General features: G+C 39.5%; 1 protein-coding gene across 2 annotated transcripts in view; it reads right to left on the minus strand.

The window, feature by feature from the left end:
- The window catches only part of RAPGEF4 (Rap guanine nucleotide exchange factor 4), a 344,824-nt gene that overhangs the window by 39,465 nt on the left and 280,047 nt on the right, over window positions 1-25,312 (minus strand). For both annotated transcript variants that reach the window (XM_049773530.1, XM_049773531.1), the window contains 5 exons: window positions 23,644-23,722; window positions 4,703-4,853; window positions 1,870-1,958; window positions 1,020-1,050; window positions 721-799 (listed from right to left, as the gene is read on the minus strand). In XM_049773530.1, the coding sequence (XP_049629487.1) occupies window positions 721-799; window positions 1,020-1,050; window positions 1,870-1,958; window positions 4,703-4,853; window positions 23,644-23,722 (429 nt within the window). The remainder of the gene's footprint in view (window positions 1-720; window positions 800-1,019; window positions 1,051-1,869; window positions 1,959-4,702; window positions 4,854-23,643; window positions 23,723-25,312) is intronic.

The raw sequence follows: 25,312 nt of genomic DNA on the forward strand, positions 1-25,312 counted from the left end.
TCACTGGTGTTTGTGTGCGTGCATGTGTGTATGTATGTGTTTGTGTGTGTGTGTGTGTGTATGTATGCATGCATGTTTTGAGGCTAAGTCAAATAATTGTGCAAAGTTTGGCTCAGGGAATCAGAAGATGGAGCTGGCAGGCTCACCTCTGAAGCTTTACTTTCTAGAAGCAATTTCATTTCCAGCAATGTCTAGGTTTAGAGGCACTCTGAAAGAAGATGCTTTCATGGCCTCAAATATCAATGTTGTCATTGGTACTCATTTTACTTCGGCTGTAATTCTGGGATAAAAATGACATACTACCTTGGAAATGACAATGGCAATCACCAGCCCCTCTACCTCCTGGCAGTAGCTACAGAGGCCAAGCTGGGCAGCAGCAGAGCCGAGCCCTGCAACACACCCTGAACCCCCACTTCTGCAAGGCAGCTATAAAGCACCAGTCAGCTGTCCACCAAGCTCTACTCAAAGTTGGGCCATCTTGATGAGTTGGTCCCAAGAAAGCTTTCCTTTTTGTGATGAAAGAGTATGATAGGAGAGGCTAAGTTAGGGAAATGTGTACAAGCATGTTAGCTGAAGCAGAGTTTAAGACCATAAATCAGGAGCACCCCAGGGAACCTCTCCCAAAACTGTTCTGCAGGTTTGAAGTAATGGTTTCAGGGCTGGGATTTTATTGTGACTTGAAGTAATCAACACAGTCATGAGTGGAAAGAGAACCCTTACCTTCATCGGAGCCACGGACAGGTAGGCGCTTCTGTGTCCTCTCATCCCCTGTGTTGAACTGCTGCAAGAGAACTTTGTGCTGTGGGAAAAAAAGAAAATAGGAACAACCATTGTTAGAGAGCATGAGCGACACAGAGGAGCAACTCCAAGGAAAGCAGAGCAAGGCACATTCTGAAGCAAAGAAAACTTCCTGAGGAGCTGAGTTAGTGTTAGGCTTTTATCTGCAATATTCTTTCTCTGGAGAACTGTCATTGCATAGGGCATGGGCTATAAGAGAGTCCAAATCCATCATCTCTTACCTTCTTTTGTGGAGCTTTTGCATCTTCTAAACTATGAAAAACAGAAAAAGTGCATTATTTAATATTATGGGTATAATGATTTAAAATGGTTTTATTTGTATAAAAATCTAATTTTACTTTACAAAATGAAGCCTCTGGGGCCAGCGAGGTGGCACTAGAGGTAAGGTGTCTGCCTTGCAAGCGCTAGCCAAGGAATGACAAGGAATGACGCGGTTTGATCCCCCGGCGTCCTATATGGTCCCCCCAAGCCAGGGGCAATTTCTGAGCACTTAGTCAGGAGTAACCCCTGAGCATCAAACGGGTATGGCCTAAAAAATAAAATGAAGCCTCTGTGTTCCTCAGGAGACAATCCATGTCTCCATATTTAATACAGAGAGACCAAAGCAGGGAGGTGTCAGTAAAGAAGTTACCTATTCCCAGAACAACTATGTCTGTCCAAAGGCAAAGTTCTAGAAAGGAAATTTGCTTGCTTTAGCCTCTTACTAGTAGCATGAGGGATAGTATAAAGCCAGTGGTGTCCCAAAGGGGATACAAATATTCACTATCAAACAAATGCCAGTGATCGTTTTATGACTAGATTTACTGCTGTGAGCCAAAGATCAGAATCTCCATTTATTGAGTTGCTGCTCATGAAAAGGAGCTCTGCTCTCAGGCTTTTTCTTGGCAGGAATTTAGCAGGAAAAAGGCCGGGTAACATCCCCGTCCTCTGCCCATTTGATCTTAGAGCATTACCTATGTGCAAGACCTGGGATGCTCATATTGGCAGCTGTGATTGAATAAACTCAGGACAAGACCATGATGGAGTGGAGGACTTGAAGAGGGCATACCCCAAAGCTGGGCCCATGCTTACATTTGCTTGACAATCTTCTCCAAGTCAGGCAGTTGCTCTTTGAGGGCAGCAATCATCCGGGCATCATCTGATACAGACACATAAAACTCCTATAATTGGCAAAGGATACAGGTTTTTAACGAGAATCACCAAAAATACACAACTTTGTATAGCATGATATAATGGGCCCCTTCTGCCATGGGCTTTACTAGCTTCTCTAAACCATGGATTCATAGACCAGGGCAGGGGAGAGAAGGGAGGAAAAGGAAAAGCATAGTATATGTCTACATTTGAGATTGCAAATAAAAAAAGTTTGTAAACAGTCTGTAAACACAATGAATGCTCATGAATTATACATTTAAAAATGTTACAATGGCGGTCCAATAGATAATACAGGGGTTAAGGCACTTGCCTTGCAAGTGGCTGATCCAGATTTTATCTGTGGTACTCTGAACACCACAGGAGTGATCCCTAAGCAGAGTCAGAAGCAAGCCCTGAGCACAGATGGATGTGTGCCCCCTAACTCCATGCAAAAAAAAAAAATGGGATTGGGGATATGTTTCATGGCAGAATGTACCTTGCATGTGTGAAGCTCTGGCACTACCAGGATGGGTGGGGTGGTTTAAATAGCAAATTTAATAATGGACACACTTATTACAAATAAATAAGCAAGATTTGTAAAGATAAAATGATTGGTTTTACTGAATATAATGTAACCCAAGGCTCCAGCATTAGTCCTTTTATAGTCTGCACTTAAGAGATCACCTTTGGGGCCGGGAAGGTGGCGCTAGAGGTAAGGTGTCTGCCTTGCAAGTGCTAGCTATAGGATGGACTGCGGTTCGATCCCCCGGCGTCCCATATGGTCCCCCCAAGCCAGGAGTGACTTCTGAACGCATAGCCAGGAGTAACCCCTGAGCATCAAATGGGTGTGGCCCAAAAACCAAAAAAAAAAAAAAAAAAAAAAAGAGATCACCTTTATTTTTGGAGAAGGCCTCCCAAGTGGTACTTGGGAGTCTCAGGCCAGAGTGGATACTATCTACCAGCTAGGCCAGGGTCTTAGTTCAAGAGCCTTCTGTGCAAGGGATACCTGAACCATCTGGTGGTGCTTAGAATCCAGAGATGCACCCAGCAATTCTGTGCGAATGATATACAACTGGGAATTGAACTGGAGTCGGCTGCATTCCAGCCATGTCTTATTCTTGTACTTTCTCTTAATCCTCAAGAGCTTCTTCTTACTTTTTTTTTGTTTGTTTGGGTTGGATTCACACTCAGTGGTGCTCAGGTATCATACCTGATGGGACTTGGAGACCATATGTGGTACCAGGATTCAGCCTGGGTTGGCCAGATGCAAAGCAAGAGCTTTACCCACTGTACATCTGATCCAAGAGCTTCACTTTATGTTTTTTAATGGAATTTTTAGTATTTATTAAGACTTTAATACTCTCTAATACTCATTGCTTAATACTTTCCTCTAGTTGAGGTTCACCATTGGTACAAAATCTCAGCCCCTTTAGTGTTGAGCACAGTTTATGCAGAGCATGAACCACCAAACCTGGGCTATCCTGAGGCCCTGGCTCCCAAGGCCCTGCCTGCCATGCTGTGCTCTTTTTCCCCAGGGCCAGCAGCCACCCTAACAGAGAAGGGTGGGCCAGTAAAACTCTGTGTTGGCTCATCTGCAAAATAGTTTTTCACTAAAAGAGTAATGGTCAAAGGCCATTTATGACCTGAGTGGCAAGTATATTCCTTTATTTTCAAAATATCTTGTTATCAGTTTGGGGGCACTCTCAGAGTCCAGCCTGTACACCTCTCTGCATACCATGTGGCAGACTAAAAAGAAGAGAGAGAATTTGTTTCTTTCTTCTGCTCTTTGTTGGTTTTGTGGTCATACCCAGTGGAATTTTGGGGGAGTGCTAACGCAGTGCTTAAGATACTGGTGCAAGAGATCAAATCCAGCCCTTGCATATGCACTGCATGTGCCCAGCCCTCTGAGATATCTCTCCAGCCTTGGCTGCTTCGTTCTTGAACCCACAAATCAAAGTTTGTTCTAGATGCCCCACTGCCATTTGCCTGCACAAATATAAGCTCCTCCTCTAAATTTTGGAGGATAGAGTGGGCCCTCAAGGCCACATGATGGTCAAAAGCACCACATCAGGATGGAATCCTGGGAGGAAAATGGAAATCCAGTTTCAGCTAGGATTTCACAAAGTAAGCCACTTCCTTCAGAACAACTGTCACAGCTCTAGTGATTCCACAACAAAATAACCCATTCCTATGCAATCAAATAACTACCATTTGACCTAGTAACTCCATAATCCCACCTCAAGAAACATAACCAAGAATGTGTATAGAATCTTCAAAGTATGATTTTCTTTTTCTTTTTTTTTCTTCCTCTTTTTGGTTTTTGGGCCACACCTGGTGATGCTCAGGGGTTACTCCTGACTATGCACTCAGAAATCACTCTTGGCTTGGGAGATCATATGGGATGCCAGGGGATAGAACTGTGGTTCGTCTTGGGTCAGCTGCATGCATGGGAAATGCCCTACTGCTGTGTCATCGCTCTGGCTCCAACATATGATTTTTCTAAGGAGGTGAAAGCTAGAAATGATACAATCATGCAAAAAAAAAGCAAAAACAAAAATGAGGAAATTTTATTTATCATCATCTCTCTTTATATATACACACACATATATAAATATATATAATTATATATGTATGTATTTGTGGATGTACTCAAGAACATATATCTTGTCTGCATGAAGCTCGGAGTTCCATCCCCCAAAATCAAACCTAACCCACACAGCAAACCAAGCCAACACCAGCAGCTATATCCTTGAAAAGGAGGGTGCTCACATACCTCTAGGAAGGCCATGGCTACCTCATCCTCTTGGAGGAGGTCTCCATACATGGCAGCCCACTGCAAGACCAGGCGAATGACACGCCTCTTGTTGTTGAGGGCATAATCCATCTTCTCCTGCTCCGTGCCCTGGGAAGGCTGTGCATGGTAAGTGCAGAGGAGTCAAGGAAACCCTCATATTTGCAAAGGTAGAAAGTGATAGGCCCCCCCACTGCCAGAAAGCCCGCCCTCCTGAGTGATGCAAGGACTCCACTCTCAGAATGTGCCCTGTCTGCATAGTGTCTGGATCAAATACACTCTCATTCATGCTTGCAGACTCTGACCCAATAGATGCACATGCAGTGACACATGGCAGGCTCCTGTAGAGCAACTAACTGCATGTGGATAGGGAATCCTGTGGCCAGCTTCACTTCTCTATACAGTCCTTTGCCTCTGGAATTGGTAGTGTTTCCTGTTGTTTCTTGCTTCTGGGCACCTTGCCATCTCTTATTGGTTCCCATATGCTAGCAACATGTTTAGAATTCTCTTCAGCTTATACATTTCAGTTAAACCTGAGTCTTGGTTGATAAAGAGTATGTGGGAGCTACAGAAGGTGGGTCAGCTTCTTGTTACTCATGTTATATGAAATACTAAGGCTTTCTATCCTATCTCCTCTTCTCCAGAACTTCAAGACAATGCAATTGGCTGTTAATGCATTTGTGGATCTTTCACTGAACCAAATTTTGGCTTAAGAACTAAGGTTTGGGAGGATACAGTCTTGTATTCATGTAAGTGAGAACATGCTAGATGATCAGGAACATTTTTAGTTTAGACATACCATTCCTTCCTCAAGGCTATATAGAAGTTTTGTTATGCTGCTGGTGGAAATGACATCTAGTCATGGAAAACAATATGGAGATTCCTCAAAAAAACTGAAAATTGAGCTACCATATAATCCAAATATACCACTCCTATGGGATATACCCTAGGAACACAAAAACACAATACAAAAAGGCCCTCTGCATACTTATATTCATTGTAGCGCTATTTACAATAGCCAGAATCTGGAAACAAGAAGATGCCTTTCAACAGATAAAGACACTGTGGTACTTATACACATTGGAATATTATGCAGCCATCAGGATATATGAAGTCATGAAATTTTCCTATACGTGGACGAGCATGGAAACTATTATGCTGAGTGAAATAAGTCAGAGGGAGAGAGATAGACACAAAATAGTCTCACTCTTCTATGGGTTTTAAGAAATAAAAGACATTATTGTAATAATGCCCAATAGAGATGAGATCTGGAAGGACAGGCTCATGCCATGGGGTCACCACAAAGAGTGGTGAGTGCAGATAGGGAAATATCTACACTAACAACTATCATGACTATGTTAATGAGTGAGAGAAGTAGTATGCCTGGCTCAAATAGGCAGGGGGTGGGTGAAGAAGGAAATGGGGGGCACTGGTGGTAGGAATGTTGCACTGATGAAGGAGGGTGTTCTCTTTATGACTGAAACCCAACTGCAAACATGATTCTAATCATAGTGCTTAAAGATATTTATAAACAAAAGAAATTCGTGTTATAGACAATAGTCTATACAATAATTCCCTCATTATACCTTACATTGTACATGGAGAAATTTAGCTTAGCTCCATCTTATTGTCTTGTGCTCATAGTAGAATTCCCTTTCTATAAGTTTGCAGACTGATGGTAAAGGAATATAAATATAGAGTTATGTAGCTTGAAGTGTTGGTTTTGAATCCAGGACTCCTTCAATTCTAGTCAGTTCCTTCGCATGACACAACAGTCCGGCCTCACAGTGGGCTCTAAAACTGGTTATGCCCTTGCTTACTTCTGCAATTTGAAAGGTACTGTAGTAAAGTGCTTCATGGCATTGCTGTGCTTGAGAGTTTGACCAGTAAAGGGTCTTTCTACAGGGGCCATAAATAATCATGATCAAGGTAAATGACAGAGCCTTAAAGGTTTACTGCATGTAAATGAGTTGCAAAATGGCTTTCATAAATTGAGCATGGGATTCATAAAGAAGAAAATTGCTCAAACCTGTATTGCTACAATTCGCCCTGAGCTTACAATAAAAGAGGGAAGAAAGATCACTTTATGTGAAAATTATTTCTTTTGTGATTAACCCTTTGGTCTCTTACTTATATACATATAAAACTTGTTTTTCTTTTCAAAGAACTGTAATACTTGGCACTAAATTTTATCACAAATTTTGGGTACCTATCAGTAGAGTCAGGTACCTGATTGGTAGCCAATGAGTAAATCTTGGTTGACTGCAAATCATGAAGAGGAGGAGAGCAAGGGGAAAGAGAGGTGAGGGAGAGACACATACAGACAGAAAAATAGACACAGATAGATATAGAAATAGGCAGAGAGAGAGAGAGAGAGAGAGAGAGAGAGAGGAGAGAGGCAGGCAGAGACAAAAGAAAAGAATGAATCTTTCTATGTGTGAGGCTCAAATGACTTGAAATCCCAGCTGATATCAAGTGGATATAATTATAACTTTCTGGGGTTTCCTGACTTAGGCTCAAAGCAACAATGCAAATGCTCATGTATAAGCTACAGCTATGGAATGAGCACAGCTGTGGCTATTCTACACGGCCTTTGGACAGGATAACTAAATCTGCATTATCTTTGTAGGTCAGGACAAGGATTTTTTCTTGTCCTCTTTCCTGCTGAGGAAATCTGCCTTTTGTCTACAATAAAAAGAAAATTCACAATTGCAAGGATTAAAATAATAACATTTCAAATGCACACATTGCTTTGTAGTTTATAATAAATACACTCACATGCTCATACAATGGTGTCCAGAATGTAAAGGGGAAATACTCAGATACATTTAATAAAGGAGGTGAAAGACCTATATAACAAAAACTCCAAGATGCATTCTGAATGAATGATATTAAGAGATGAAAAGATATTCCATATACATGAATTAAATTAATATAGTAAAAATGTCCGTGTATATTACCAAAAGTAATATACAGATAAAATGCAATGCCAACACAGTTGCAAAGACTTTTTAATAGGGACCATACATGACCATATTCAGGCCCCAGGATTACTCATTGAAGAGTTCAGGTTGGCATTGCTCAGAGGTATCTGATCTCACCATGACAAGGGGCTCCTGGGACCATACATGGCAGTGCTAGAGCCACCAGAACTATACTCCAGAAATCCTCGGAACTTAATTCAGGGCCTTGTCATTTATGCTAGGCATGTGTTCTTACACATGAACTACTTCCCTGGCCTCACCAATGACACTTTTCAAGGAAATAGAACCCTTCATACACATGCAAAAAATACTTGTGTTTATATAAAATCCTGAAAGATCTCAAATAGCTATCAGAGCCTTATGGAAGAAAAATAGAGGCAAAATGATTCTGATTTAAAAATTATACTATAAAGCAACATTCATTGCAATGGTATGATATGGGGATAAAAGTAGATGTAAATACCAATGACAGGGTTCAAAGTTCATAAACGAACCCATACTTACTGATAATTAATGATAGTCTCTAAAACCAGAGTGGTAAAGGGAGAATCTTCAAAAATGTTGGAATCAATGAACATCCACATGTAATAGAATGAAGTTAGATTATCCACTAAGCCCATATATGGCAATAAAATTTATTTACCAATAAAGTAAAAATACACTAAAACTGAAGAGAAGATCCTCAAACCACATAGTACCTAGATAATAGAAAAAGTAGAATGTTCCATAAGATTAGTGTTAGGGGTGTTTTGAGGGACTCAAACCCAAAGCAAGGGAAATGACATAAACAAATAAGGCTATATTAAGTTGAAAAGATTTTGTACGATCTGAGCCAAAGAAATGGCTCAATGAGCTTAAACAAATGCTTTGTACTTTCAAAGCCTGGGGTTGATACTCGAACAACACATGGTTACCAAAACACTGCCAAGGGCAATACCCAAGCACCTATACACAAGTAGACCCTGAATACTATCAGGTATGACTCAAAAAATCATTAAAATCATTTATTCAATAAAAGAAAATATAAGAAAAATGTAAAGACTACCTACAGAATGAGAGAAGTTACCTGTGCATCTTACATCTGATATGGGATTAATCAAGTAATAAAAAAAAACCAGACAAACACATGTTAATTTACAGTAGCCATGCAAACAACCAAACAATCCAATCAAAAAAATAGAAAAATCTGACTAGATACTTCTCCAAACAGGACATCCAGATGGCTGATAGGCATATAAAAATGTGTGTTTCCTCACTGATCATTGGGAAATGCAAATTAATTCTATAGTGAGATACCAACTATAGCCCTGAAATAGCTATGTCAAAGTGAGTAATAATAAATAAATATTGAGGTGGGTGTCGAGAAAAAGAAACCACTATACATTGCTGGTCAGAATGTAGATTTTAGAAAGTGTGATGTAGATTCTTTTTTTAGGAGCTAAAGATAGGGTCAGTGGTAGAGCATATACTTTGCATGCATGAGGTTCTGGGTTTCAGTCCATGTAATTCTTCTGCATCCAGTACTGCAGGGATAGCATTGGTCATCCAGAAACATTATTGGAAGTGCTACCCACACCACCACCAAAAAAAAAGTAAAAAATGAAATTAAATATAAAGCTACTACATTATCTAGGAATCTTACTTTTGGGTACCTATCTAAAGAACATAAACTCATTAACAGAAGGTTGCATTCACTGCAATGCTACTGCAGCTCTATTTACAACAGTTGGCATAAGCTCGGAACTGAAGTACCTAATGTAGATGGTTGGTGCAAGAAGATACAGTACATTCACACAATGGAATACTAGTCCGCTACTTAGAAAGGAGGAAAGTTTTTTTTTTGTGTTTTTTTTTGGGTCACACCCGGCAGTGCTCAGGGGTTATTCCTGGCTCCAGGCTCAGAAATTGCTCCTGGCAGGCACGGGGGACCATATGGGATGCCGGGATTCGAACCGATGATCTCCAGCATGAAAGGCAAATGCCTTACCTCCATGCTATCTCTCCGGCCCCAGAAAGGAGGAAAGTTTTTTATACTTGCAGCAAAATGGACGTCATTTAAGGGGATTATAAAAAAACAAAATATGCCCAAAGGAAAAAAAGCAAGCACTGAATGATTTCACCTATCTGTGCAAGCGACTGATACAAAATTTGATGGAGGTGTAGAGTGTATAAGGTGCTTGTCTTACACGTGGCTGACCCAGGTTTGATCTTCAGCATCTCATATGGTCCCTCTAGCACAGCCAGGAGTGATTCCCGAGAGCAGAGGCTGAAGTTCTGACTACCAAGTGTGGCCCCAAAACAAACAAACAAAAAATAAAGACAAAGTAGTAGACACTGATAATAAAACTAGGGTTATCTGAGGTTAAAGGGGCACAGAGGGGGAAATTAAGGAAAAATTCAAAGAAGAAATATTTACAGATATTTCTACAAATATCTGTAAAATTTGTAAAAATATTTGTAAAAATACAAATATTTACAGATACAGAGGAAGATGAGGATCAGAGGGAAGAGGTCAGTACCAGCCTGTTCTTGTGGAGGCAGGACTCACATCCAGATTCCTGCATGTATGAGACTCATATACTCACAATCCTGCCTTCAACCCCTCCTGTGTTCCCACAGAGTAACAGTGCTGAGACAGTGTGTGACGCCATGGCATGACTAAAAGTATTTGCAATTGCAAGTCAAAGTTTTAGCAAGACAGATTTTTAGAGACATAGAGTTCGAAGGGCTGTAGCAGGTGGGAATGGCTCATGTTTTAAAAACCAAAGTGAGTTCTTTTGTCTTTTTGAATTTCCAAGCTTCCTAAAGTGTGATGAATGACTGTCCCAGAACTCAACACCCTCTGCTCTTCCCAAGGACCTCACAGCCTCCTGAAACCGTGGGAGGAGGTAAAGGAAAAAAAAGGAGAAAACAGGAAAATGATTTCCTCCCTTATCTCTTGAAAGTTAAGGAGCTGGACCTTTGCCTTTGGAAACACAGGGCAGCACAGTTTTGTTTCACAAACCAATCTTTTGCTTTTCAGATGTCTAGTTGCTCAAATGAGTATCTCTACTTTTACAGCTGAATCCAGGTGTATGCACTGTATAAACTGGGCCTGAGTCTGCTGCATCAAATTTATTTTCCCCTTTGATGTTTTATTTTATTTCATAAATTATCTAATTGAATCTTCCAGAGATATATAGTTACAAAGTTGTTCATGACTGAGTTTCAGTCAAACAGTTTATAACACCCTTCACCAGTGCTGGGTCAGACTCTTAAGGGATAGAGATGACTGTGATTGTACCTGAAGTGGTTACAGATAAGGTGCTACATTTTCCCATAATAATCTCCCCAGGCACTGAGAAGAATTACATAATTTTTAGATATTATTAAACCCTACTGAAAAGAGTGGGGAGAGGGAAAAAATACCAACGTTCCCTTCAGACAGTAGTCAAAGAGTAAATATCATCATACCAGATCCAATTGTTTTATCTGGCATAAAAATGAAAGCAAAAGGGCATGGGAGCAGGCTGAAAACAAATACTTGTGAAAATGTGAGACTATGAGATCAATCCTGGTACTGACCCCAGGGGCTAAGCACAGTTCCTGTGGCTCTGTGGTTTGGGACCCCTAGGACCAGGAGAGTGTATGATTTCCAGGGCAGAGTAGCCATGGTATGGCTGTGGCCAGGGGTATGGCTGTTGGGTACATGTAAGTAAGCACCACGTTGGCTCCTGGAGAGAAGCTGTGAGCAGAACACAATTAAACACCATAAAATAAAAGGCATGATCCCATGTGAGTGCCACATCCAACCATGTCCAGTGTAAGTCATTGCAGTAACAGTAACAAGGATCACAATGGATGAGAGAGATTTACAAATTTAAATGGACCAGGAAGACAGCAGGGACCACTGCTGTCTCTACTTGATCGAGAAAGGTGAAACAAAAAAGAGGAGAAATCCTTTAGAAAGGTTACCAAAGTAAATAGACATAGAAGACAGTTCTTTTCTTTCTGGGCCACACTGAGAGGTACTCAGGAGTCACTCTTGGAGATACTCAGGGGACTATATAGGATGCTGGGGATTGAACATGAGTCAGCCACGGACTATGCAAGTGCTCTACTCACTGTACTATCATCTATCAGTCTAGCCCAAGACACTTTTAACACTGAAAGTTGACTATTTAAAACATACATTTGACTGATGTCTGTACAGAATAGTCATCAAGAATCAAAACATAATAATTTGATTCTATCAAGTGTCCAGAAAATACGAATAAGACCACAGCTTCCAAAAACATGTTATTTGGCCTCAGCAGAAAAGGTGACATTGGAGCAACATAGGCTTGAAACCCTATCATGAGCAGTCTTGTACATTACAGTGCTTGAAATAAAAATCATTTAATTCAAATTAAAAAAAGAATAAATATGAGAGCGATGAGTCAGAGATACAAAACATGGGCTAATAAGGATGCCTGGCAAAAGGTTGAACTGGTTTCAACTGAGCTGGGTTCAATTCAAATTGGGTTGAGCTGATGCTAGCTGGTGGCATGAGCATTACTGGGCCTTAGAGGATTCTGAGTATCACTGAGATTGTCCAGGTAATCCCCAGCACTTCATAGCTTGAGCAGCATCGCATCTTTGATCTCTGGCATTAAACTACTTGTACATTTGGCCAAGAATTCCTAGAAGTGGTCTCCAACCAAAAGCAGCAGCAATGTGGCTACTAATAGATGAGGAACGCATAATAAGAGACATGCATAATATGGTTGTGATTTCATAGAAGGCAATTAAAAGGAGTTGAGAGAATCTAAAATAATTCACTAAGTTATTATTTTAAACACAATTAAGAAAAGACTCTGCCTCGGTGGCCAAATTTATCATTGACACAATATGTTCACTTTTGATGAGTCATACATTCATAGAATCTATGAGATGCAAAAGTTCTTTGATTTCCTTCATTTAAAAGGTCAAGAAGCAGGCAGAATGAGATTACTTTTTCTAAAATATTTCTAAAATTATCCATGGGACTCTTGAGACATAACCCAATTTGTTTTTTATTTTTTTCCTCAGCATTCTGTTTGCCTGTTGAGGCTGATTTATTTGGGTGATCTGATGTAGCAAAACTGAGCAATTTAGAAGCTGGGTGGATAAGAAGATAAACATCTAGGTGGAGAAACTGACCCATCAAATTCCTCAAAGTAAAGAAAATATGCAGAGAAAATTGAGTTGACTATCATAACCTTGTCAGTATGGGAGCCAGAGAAGTCAAAAGTTTCTAATACTGAACTCAACCCTCTCTGTCATAGTCTCAAATGACTCTATCTTGTCCATTATGCCTATTGATCTAGAAGACATCTTTTTCTGATGAAACATTCTTAAATTTACTGAACAGTCCAGCACTAACTTTCCCTTCTAGTTGGGAGACATCTCACAACAGCAGCAATCAAAAATAACCCAGAACAGGAGACATCATGTCTTAACATTCACCATGAATCTATATTTTCTAGTAAATGGTTGGGCACTTGCGGATATAAAGCCTTCAATGTTTATTGATTGATTGGTTCCTTTAAACAATTCAATCTGGTATATATGTATATATATAAAACACAATTCCTTTTTTAAAAAAAAATCTTTCAAGCCCTTTATCTAATGTACCTGAAATGCCATCCTGTCAGAATGTCAAACACATATCAGAGACACATTCAAATTAAGTCATAGAGCCATTAGACTCATTAGAGTGATTAAGTCGACATAAATACCCACATATCCAGTACACCATTGATTAGGCATTGAAACTACAGAACCACAGACTTTCAGAGTGACTAAAACCTCCTACAATGGCCCAGCTACACTGACTGAGGGCAGATTGCACTTATTTTCAGTGAGGTAAGAAGGTTGAGAATCGAAGAGGTGAAGGCCATGGGGCAGGCTCCAGTCTTTCAACCCTGCCAACGGCAGCCTTAAATTTCCATTGAGTCATTTTCCTCATGCCGGCTCTGCCGTTCAAACACTGTAATTATTTCATATATTTTTACCTAGTTATTATCTTACTCACCACAGGCACCTGTAATTTTTCTGTATTTTTTTACTGCTCATTTACTTATTCTTAATTCAGCTAATAATGGTTCCATGTATTAAAATTATCATGGGGAAAGTAAGTGAAAACCTCCCAGGATGTAGAAGCAGCAGATTCATTACAGCCTACAACAGGGAATAAAATATTATGTATACTTTTTGCAGTAAGTACATGCTAATTATGCAGCTATTTATAAAACACTTATCAACATTCAAACTGATACTCTTCAATGTTGTTGTTTTTAAAAACCCTGCTTTGCATACAAGATCTCTGCCTGCAGCAGAAAACAAACTTTGGGGGTCATTTGCCCACTGACTAGACTAGGTCTTTGTGTATTCTTTACATTTGGCCGGATTCTTCTCAATAATGGTACAATAATATTAGCAATATTTACATGGGTCTTTCAGGTTTATAATGCACTTTCACACACAGAGCCTCATTTGATCTTCTAAGAGGCAGGTGAGCTGGGTAGGGCAGGTTTAATTAACCCTATTATTCAGAAGGGGTTCAGAGAGGTTAAGAATAATTGCTGAGCAATCTGGCATGTAAGAAAGAGGTCATAAACACGGGTCTGACTTCAGAGCTCTGACTTTCCCCCACTGCATTTATTCCCACTACATGAGCTTTACTGCCCTATGTAAAAAGATCAGTATCTCACCATACTGAGTACCAGGCTTATTCATTTCTGGATGAGGCAGATTCTTGTAAATGCAAATTCTGGAATTAAACCCACTGGAGTAATATTCTTACTCCCCAACAGATCATCTATGAGACTCATAGTCAGTCTCCTGGCCATGCTGAGCCTCAGTTTCCTCATAAAAAAACTTCATAAAATTCTGATTAAGGATAAGGAGAGGCAATATTGGTAAACCATGCAGAAAAGTATCTAAAGCATAGTAAGAACTCAGTGTATGTTAGCCCTTATCATTGTAAGTGGTTCACCTCTGTGATAGTCCTCTGTGAATCATTTCATGCCCTTCAAATAGATGGCTTTTTTGATTTCTCATAAGACTTGACATTTCTGGGTTAACAATATGATACTACTCCCATCAACTTAGGCAGCTCCTGGGTCCATGCATATTGACTTAACTTTGAGCTTTCAGGAATGCTTTTGGCACTATCATTTTCTTAAGTTGCCTCTCATTTTCTTGTTTAAAATGTTTTCCTCCACTAATTTTCAGAAATCTCTCCATCTTTAGAAGCCACTGGACTATTGGTTATTTATTAAAATTTAGTCCAGAGATAGATGAGATTTAGTCCAGATTTAGCCGGAGATAGTCCAGATTTAGCCGGAGAGATAGCATGGAGGTAAGGAGTTTGCCTTTCATGCAGAAGAACAATGGTTCGAATCCCGGCATCCTATATGATCCCCTGTGCCTGCCAGGGGCGATTTCTGAGCCTAGAGCCAGGAGTAACCCCTGATTATTGCCAGTGTGACCAAAAAAAAAAAATTAGTCCAAAGACTTATGAGGAGGACATACTTAAGGCAACACACTGGGTTCAAATCTTGCTTGTGAAATTTGGAACAATTAGCTACCCAGACTTATTTCCATATAAAAATATGAGTGTAGAACTCATAGCTACTGATAAGTCTGAAAAAATGCACATAATTTATTGTATAGAATATCCGATAATAGTCATTTTCCCCAAAGAGCATATCATGTTTATATCATCATCAAAACAAGGTTTCCTTATCAGAAATAAAGTCTCAAATTGCATATTAGTAGATGTAAATTGCTCTAGTAGTGACATTTGTATTAAACATTTTCTAGAAAAGGAAACTTTAGCTCTCATAGAATTTAAGGCAACAATTTTCCTTAGAAACTCAACGAATGACCCTAAAACCTTAGCTTTATCTAGAAAATAAGAACTCAATGATGTTTTAAAATCTTTTATAAAGAAGAAAAACAAGTTTTGATAGATGTTTCTCCTAGAGAATCCAGTTCAACCTATATCACTCCAGATGAACTTCATTAGAAATAAATAGTAAAGAAAGCTGTTGGTTTTACTTTGTTTCTGTATAAAGGGTAAAAAAAAATCTTGTGAAGAGAAGTTTAGCAAAAATAGTAGAAAATTTATATTTTAATTTTTCTCCTTAAGAGTATAATAGGTTTTTATCTCCTTGCCAAAGGCATGGAATTTGTGTTAAATACAATATAAAAAAAACAAATAAAAAGAATATTGGGGATAATATTTGACAGATTTTCATTGTATTTAAATTTTTACAACTGTAAATATAAGCAATTTATCACTTATGATTGTTTCAGGTGTGGTAGTAATCTCTCCTAAATAGCACAACTTGCATTTGTTGACATAAAAATTTATTAACAGAGCAAGCTTTGGGATTAGTTCAAATATTAGCAATCATTATAGACTTCATTTTCTCCCCTGTCCCTCCACACATCTCAGCTTTGTCATAAGACTCATTCACCTAAGAACTATAGGAAGGTTGTTACCAGTAATTGGGAGTATAGACTTTCTGTTCTCTCTCTTAAATGTTAAAAATGCATTTACTCAGAAACCTCATTGGCTCACTCTAAGTTGAGCCACTCAAATTTGAGAACCAGTTATGACTAAGGGCAGTCAGCTGCTATGAACAGTTAGATTGATCAAAGGAGAGATTCTGTTTTGGGGGAGTCAACAATACTAGTATTGCAAATAGAATCTATTTAAAGATACATGAAGTGTCTCCAAATTCCTAGTAAGCACAGAATCTTAGGTGGTCATTTGGCTTCTCTGTGTGCTTTTTTTGTGTGTGTGTGGCACACCCAGTGACACTCAGGGGTTTCTCCTAGCTTTGAGCTCAGAAATTGCTCCTGGCCTGGAGGACTATATGGGACGCTAGTGGGGGATCGAACCGTGTTCTGTCCTAGGCTAGCGTGCACAAGGCAGACGCTTTACCACTTGCACCACCACTCCAGCCCCTCTTTTCTGTGTTTTGAGTTAACCTACATACAAAATAAACAAAATATGGGTTCTTTTTGGTCTCCCTTGTCAAGATAGGTGTTGTAAAGATAAAGTAAATATGTGAAAGTTCAATGAATCATGGATATAGTTGGTTAAGATTAAAATTGAAATTTAACTGTGATAACTTACTAAGTTAAAGGCCTGTTTGTAATCGTAAAAACAAAACTATGGCAGAGTTTAATCAAAAAATAAAGATACTAAAAATTATTAAGATGTTAGGTTAATTTGGTAATACATATTGAAAGAGCCAAATTATGTAATGTAAGAAAATAATCATGTAATGTAGGCTAAGATTTAGTTTGTAGGACTCCAATTGATATTATTTTACTTGTTATAAGAAAAATAAGAAAATATCTATACAATAGGGAAAAAATATATATGCCATATACTTTTTCCTCATATGTCTAGTTTACCTTAGTGCCCAGAACTGTATGACATAGTATAAGTATTCAATAAATGTTTAAGAAATTATCTGGGGGGTGGTCAGAGCAATAGCACAGTAGTAGGGCATTTGCCTTGCACACTGCTGACTCAGGATGGACCTGAGTTCAATCCCCAGTGTCCCCATATGAACCCCTGAGTCAGGAGCAATTTCTGAGCACATAGCCAGGAGTGACACAAGCATCACTGGGTATGGCCCAAAAACCCCCCAAAAAACCCAAAACCTGAAATTATCTGGGAAAACACGTGTTTTATATAAATATTAGTTTGAAATATGCCATGAAGGTAAAAAATAACTTATTTAATATATAATCTCATTTACATAATTTTATAAAAATTTGGGAATGTGGGGCCAGAGCGGTGGTACAAGCGGTAAGGTGTCTGTCTTGTGCACGCTAAGCTAGGACGGACCACAGTTTGATCCTCTGGCATCCCATAGGGTCCTCCAAGCCAGGACCAATTTCTTTTTTTTAATATAAACTATTTAAGCACTATGATTACAAACACGATTGTAGTTGGGTTTCAGTCATTAACAGAACACCCCCCTTCACCAGTGCAACATTCCCACCACCAATGAATGCCCCCCCCCATCCTTCCCATCCCCTGCCTGTATTCGAGACAGGCATTTTACTACAGTTACTTTATTTTTTTTTTAAGTTTAGTAAGCTCTTCTTCTTTTTTTTTTTTTTTTTTTTAAGGATAAGAGTTAAAAAAATACAATAACAACGGTGTGAAAGTGGCAACTATTGTTTGCATAGGCCCAGCAAAATATGGGAAAATGGAGGGGAAAAAAGCCTTGGCCTAAATGCAAGGATTTATTTACTTACTCCTAAAGTTTTCTTTAAAGTTTTCTTGCATAAGACTGACCCTGGGCTCCAGGCACACTAGGTTGTCCAACCCCTGAGTCATTCTCTGTGGTCCAGGTGAAATTTTTTCCGCACATATTGTTGGTGTCAGGTTTCTGTACTTAAAGATTCTGGTTTCTGTGCATTTCTTTCATGGAAGTCAGGATGATGTGGAGCGTCCTCTAGTTTCACCTCATCTTTAGATGTGGAGAGCCCTGCCCTGCAAGCAGGTTGTTGCTGTTGCTAAGTCATCTGGGTATTAAGAGAATGCTTTTTGGTTTAAGTCCATGCCAGGGCAGTGGTAGGGTCTTTTCTGGTAGAGGTTTGCTTTCTGATGATGTTATAGATAATTGTGGTTGTTTCTGTAGATGGAATCGATGGTTCAGGGGTGTATGGGCAATGTCCATTCTTCTGAGGCCTGAGCAGCCACGTCATTATGCCGATATTCAGGGTATAAGGCCTAACTACATCACAAAATTTGTGTCCGTATCTCTATTAGATAAGAACTTGTTTGCATATGTAATATTTCCCCATTTTAATGTGCATATGCAAAAGAGGAACAATGCCGCAAGGTATTATTAGTGCATCTGGGGGGTCAAAGGAACAAGTCCAACAATCCCCGTAAATTGGTTCTAACATGACCTCTAAACAGAGAGACTCTTCTACCAGAATTTACAGAGCGATTTCTGAGCACATAGCCAGGAGTGGCTCCTGAGCGTCATTGGATCTGACCCAAAAACAAAACAAACAAGCAAAAAAAGGGAATGTTTTACATAAAACAGTGATGAGATACCAGATGAATTTGGGTTCCTCCACAAAAAAATAGAGTTTTAAACGATAGTTTCTTTTTCTTTTTCTTTTTTCTTTTTTTTTTGGTTTTTGGGTCACACCTGGCAGTGCTCAGGGGTTATTCCTGGCTCCATGCTCAAAAATTGCTCCTGGCAGGCACGGGGGACCATATGGGATGCCGGGATTCGCACCGATGACCTTCTGCATGAAAGGCAAACACCTTACCTCCATGCTATCTCTCTGGCCCCTAATGTTTCATTTTTAATGGTGTCAAAACTCTCTCTACTTAGCGTGCATGGATAAGAGAGATAGTACAGTGAATAGAGCACTGAGGTTGTGCATGGCCGACCAGGGTTCAATTCCTGAAAGTCACTAATGTTTCCTCGAGTCTTCCAGGAGTGACCCCTGAGCTCAAAGCCCCAAGCACTGTTGGGTGTACCCAAAAAAACAAAACAAATTAAAAAAAAAAAAGAAAAACAGCATGAAAAAATATTTAACATCAGAAAATGATACTCACAAAATGTTGGTTAGTGATGAAGCATATGAAATTATTTATGTTATAATTCCATTCTTAGAGTTAATTCTTTGTATTTCAATGTATAGGAAAAAAGACCAGAAGGATGCATTCCTAAATGTTAACACTAGCAATACCTAGTAAGGTATAGTATCTGGTAGGGTTATAGGTGGTTTTAATTTTCTTTTTGAACACTAATGGAAAACTGAACTGAATTTTTAGTGCAGATTTTTTAAAGATTAAAGAAACCAGAGATGAAAAGTATAGAAATTGAACAAATACAATTTTTTAAAAACTCATTATAAAGCACTTGTATTCATCAGGTCAAATCATGTTCCAAGCATACCTAATGAATAGGGTCTCATTAGCACATAAAAGGCTTGAAATATTAATTCTAAACAGTTCTGCCGTCTTCCTCTGTGCTCACCGTAAAATTGGAGGAGACATACAATGCGGATTGAGGACAGAAGTAGGTGTCAGGGACTCGGGGCTCATCTTTTCTGAATGAGTAATTACCTTTCTCTGAACAAATCATAATTTTTCATTATCCAAGTTTATTGATTTGGAAAGAGAGCAGTGAAAATACCAGCTTCTTCACAGGGCTGCTATGAAAAGTCACAGATAAGAAGTGCTTTGAAAACTCTTAGCCAAAGCAACTCACTTTAATCTGAGTGCTTGCCTAGATGTGTTGAAGTGCCTCTTGCTCCCCATATCCTATATCAACAAAGTGGGAGTTAATCCACTTGCTCAGCTTTCCATTATAGAGCTCTGTGACTGGTGAACATGGTGTTATAGTTTACTGGATGGTTTCACTGACTCATCCTCTATTTCCCTACTTTTTTCTGTATTATTATTGTGCAGGCTATCTTGAGAAATTGTCCAGAAAATTCCTGGGATATGGAAATGAAGTAAAGGCCAAGAAGGCTGGGAACAGATGCTACCTAAAAGGAGGATTGTTAGTAGTTGGCCTAGAGGCTCCTCTCTAAAGCCTGATTTCTGCAAGGATTCCTTCAATCCTTGAAGTTCTCTATTCTTTGGATAAACTCTTCTATTCTTTTTCAGTTACATTTTATATTACATGGGCTAAATAAAAGCAGTTTATAAGTTTCCTATATAATATCTTCTTGGAGGGAAGAAAGGACTAAAAATTGAGTGCTTGTGTCCTTTATCTTGACTGGCAGCTCTCACTCACATAAAATCATTCTCAAACTCACATAAAGACCTTCTCTTTGTTTATGTGTACTATAATGAGGTTCCAGTCTTCAGGGTCTACTTTTCTGAGGTATTTTAGAATGGCAGTTTTTGTTTGAGTTATTTCCAGTATTCAAGAATCAAAATATGCCCATTAATAATATGTGGCTATTTATATTAAACACAAAATAAAAATTTAGTTCCTCAGTTAAAACAGCCAACTTCAAGGCCTGTGGCTACTAGGCTGCTATAGATCTAGAATATATCCATCAATACAAACACTTCATTGGACTATGTGGTTCCAACTCATAATTTTTTGATAGCAGCAAACTGAAGAACAATTAGGCATCATCATGCAATATACCATAAATTTTCTTGTTTGTAAGTATTTAAAGAAATAAATTGTGAAGAACACAATAAGTTGTGAAGAACATAAGTGGTGCACCCAAAAATGACCCTTGGAATAGTGAAGTATGGATAAATTCATTCTCCATTGCTTTCCTTGAGCAGAAAATATCCTTATTTTCAGAGAATAAGAATCTCCTTTGTAAAATAAAGCAACTACTAACCCAACAGACTCCTATGTAGGTGAAATACCATATACAGGCTAGATGTCACTACAGGCCAAAGCTCTTATTGTCAAATGGAGCTGATTCCAGATATGACAGTTCAGAGAATTCAGACTCTCAGAAAATCACATGAGAAGGAGGTAGTCAGAATGTACACGTTGGTCAAAATGATACTTACATACTCAACTATTCTGGAGCCTTCAGCTTTCAGGTTTGTTTTTTAATTTGTTTTTGGGTCATACCTAGTGGTACTCAGGGCTAACTGCTGGCTCTGTGTTCAGGGATCACTCATGGCAGGCTCACAGGACCATATGAGACACCAGTAATTGAATTAGGGTTGACTGCATGCAAGGCAAATGCCCTATCCACTACACTATTGCTCTACCTGCCCATATATGGCCAAATTCACGCTGCCTACTGAGAAGGATCAGAATGGGACACCATAGGTCTCCCTCAACTCTTTGGCTCCATTTCTTGTCTGACCTGCTCTCCAGCATAGTATCTCCATTTCTCCCTCTTGGGGTTGAAGAGGTTTCCCTCTAAGAGGAAAAGAGTTCAGTGAAATGAATGTTCTCAACCAACTCTGGAGAAATCAAGATAATAAGGGAAGATGTCAGAATTTTCACACACACTATATATAAAAATCTTATTTATATATTACACATAAAATATAAATTATATATTTTATATATAATATCTCATTGTTTTATGTTTGGAGATTTGAGCTATATGGGTGATGTGAATAGGCTACCCTCTCACTGTTCTTTTGGTTTTGTTTGTCTTGAGCTTATCAACATGTTAACTGTTGGGGTAAATGGGGGAGTCTAAATCCAATGTCGTTTTCATTTTCTTTCCAACAAACCTCAAAGGCCTAATAATGATTACCATATATGTATTTAAAACAGCACAGAATGATCCTGAGTGTGTTCATTTAACTTGAGATAAACTGAATGAGCCAGAAAGAATATATGTAAGTCTCATTAAGCCGTCATCACTTAGTTTCCAGGCAAATAAACACCCAAATCTCATTTTTTTTTTTGGTCACACCCGGCAGTGCTCAGGGGATACTCCTGGTTCCAAGCTCAGAAATTGCCCCTGGCAGGCACAGGGGACCATATGGGATGCCGGGATTCGAACTGATGACCTTCTGCATGAAAGGCAAACGCCTTACCTCCATGCTATCTCTCCGGCCCCCCAAATCTCATTTTTGTAGTTCCTTGTGAATAACATATTCAACTAAAATTGTCAATCCTGGTAACTTTAAAGAGAATTATGAGTGAACAAGAAAATGAGAATAGGTAAGAAAATTCTAATTTTGAAAGGGGAAAATACACTAACACTAAATTGATCCCTCAGAGGATAAAGAAACTATTGTCCTTCTCTACTTCAAAATGCTCCTAAAGACCAGGGTGTTTGGGAATCTAAATTTCTGTGTCTTAAAAATTAAAGTACAACAGGGGCTGGATAATACAGTGGTAGGGCATTTGCTTTGCATACAGCTGACCAGGGAGGGACCCTGTTCAATTCCCCGGCATCCCATATGGTCCCCCAGCTTGCCAGGGGCAATTTCTTAGTACAGAGCCAGAGTGACCCCGAGAACCACTGGTTGTGACCCCAAAACCAATCAATCAATGTATCAATAAATAAATAAAGTTTAAAAAAATTAAAGCACAACATGAAAATATACTTTCACATGCCCCCAAGTTAAGAGAGTAACAAATAAATAATGCTCACTTTTAAAATCCAATTTATATTTTCTAAACACTGCACTCTGTGCCAGGCTGGCATAGACCAGGGAAATGCTACCCAAACTGCAATGTCAGCTGCCTTCATGTACCTCCTTAACTGGTTTTGTGAATTGATTTAAATCAATATCACCTTAAAAAAGAGCAACCAAGGGATTCATTCCCATATCTAGATGAGAGCATGGAGTAGGAAGACTGTGAAAGAAAAAAGTGTGGTGGTAACTTGTATTGATCTTTTTTGTTTGTTTGTTTGTTTGTTTTGTTTTTGGGGCCACACCCATTTGATGCTCAGGGGTTACTCCTGGCTAAGCGCTCAGAAATTGCCCCTGGCTTGGGGGGACCATATGGGACACCAGGGGATCGAACTGCGGTCCTTCCTTGGCTAGTGCTTGCAAGGCAGACACCTTACCTCTAGCGCCACCTCACTGGCCCCTGATCTTAACAGGTGAGCCATCTTCGTGGGGAGAAGCACTAAAGAAACTTGTCAAGACTCTGTCTCCAATGCAAGGTAGTAAATGAACTTTCCATAAACCCAACTCATCTTCTTTCCTACCACTTCCCTGATGTGTGATCCCCAACAGGTTCAGGGAAACTTGACTCACATTTATCTACTGTGGCAATGAGGAGGACATTCTGGCCAGAGAGGCTAAACCCTGTGAAGAGAGCAGAGTCTAATGGAATGGTGGAATCTCTGGTGTTCCAGTGTCTGACCAGGGAACAGAGCATATTTTGCCTGGGCATGACTTACCTTTAGAGAATGACATGACAAAATGAGCACAGACACGTCTTTGGAGAAATAGAATTGTTCAAATGAAAAGGATATTGGGCCACCAGTGCTGGGCAGAGTTGGGTATTTGGCATAAAAACACAGTGCATCATAACGAAGTCATTTATGACAGAATCTATATGGGGTGGGTGGAGAAAAAGCAGGAAATTAGGTTCTTATAAAAATATTTAGGAAAGCAACCATATCTATATACCGTATTTGGTCTTAGCTAATGATTTTAGACAATGCCTTGTAGTATTGTGTATTTTTTTTTTACTCTATATAAAAGTACTATGTATATTGGGGCCGGCGAGATGGCGCTAGAGGTAAGGTGTCTGCCTTGCAAGCGCTAGCCAAGGTTCGATCCCCTGGTGTCCCATATGGTCCCCCCAAGCCAGGGGCAATTTCTGAGCACTTAGCCAGGAGTAACCCCTGAGCATCAAACAGGTGTGGCCCGAAAAAAACAAAAAAAACAAAACAAAAAAAAAGTACTATGTATAAAAATAATAAAGTTTAAGATCAAAATTAAGTGTACTGGAGCAATGGACTTAAAAATGTAGTATTTTAATAAAAGCAGTCTTTAGGGCAGAGACATAGGTAGGTAACGCATTTGCTTTGCATGTGGCCGACCTGGGCTTGATCCCCAGCATACCATATGGTCCTGTGAGCCTGCCAGGAGTGATTTCTGAGTATAGAGTCAGGAATGATCTCTGAACACCTCTGGGTGTGACCCAAAGATGAGAGAGGAAAGGGAAGAGGGAGAGAGAGATGTTTACACAAAGGTCATTGATCACATTGGCTGCATGAATAGAAAAATATAATTAATTAAAACTATATATAAAGAACCTCCATAGGCAGAAACATAAATTTAGAATTAAGACATGGCCTTTCGGGCTAGAGAGATAGCATGGAGGTAGGACATTTGCCTTGCATGCAGAAGGATGGTGGTTTGAATTCCGGCATCCCATATGGTCCCCGAGCCTGCCAGGAGTGACTTCTGAGCAGAGAGCCAGGAGTAACCCCTGAACATTGCCGGGTGTGACCCAAAAACCAAAGCCAAAACAAAAACAAACAAACAAAACAAAAAAACCGACATGGCCTTTCTTTTATCTATACTATATGTATTTAGTTGATGTACCTTTCCTACCTCTTATTTCTCAGAGGGAGCAAAGAGGTAGAAAAGACTGACATCATTATAGAAAGGTAGTGGTAAGAGCAGAACATTGGTGAGGAAAACAGAAGCAGGAAATAGACAGGATGAAGGCCAGTAAATAGCAAATGAAATGGAAGCTCTCCAGTAGAATGAAAAGGTGAATGCCTGCTAGGGGTTTCATAAGGAGATAGGGAGCTTCCTGGGCTTCCTATTGTACTCAGACTGGTTCTTTGCACACAGTACTGCAGAGACAGCAGGAAAATTATTAAGGCTGATATAAAAGCCTGATGGAACTTGGGGTACTTATGTTCTGGGGATTTCCAATGGGGTGGTAGTGGAACGCATTATCTTGTCTGGGATGTGAGAAAAATTTCAGAGAAGATGGTGAGACAACTGAGGGGTTGGGGAACATCTTTGCCACATCATCCTGGCTGTCCTTTGCCCTCAGCATTCCCAGCCATTTCATCTTACTTGGAGGGCAGAGACAGTGCCAGACAGAAACCTAGGTGGCACTTCATTCCTTCCATAGAGAAGGAGCAAGCTTGTCTGAGTTTACTATCTCGGGTTACTTTT

This window comes from Suncus etruscus, chromosome 5 (genome assembly GCF_024139225.1).
Source record: "Suncus etruscus isolate mSunEtr1 chromosome 5, mSunEtr1.pri.cur, whole genome shotgun sequence".
NCBI lineage: Eukaryota > Metazoa > Chordata > Mammalia > Eulipotyphla > Soricidae > Suncus > Suncus etruscus.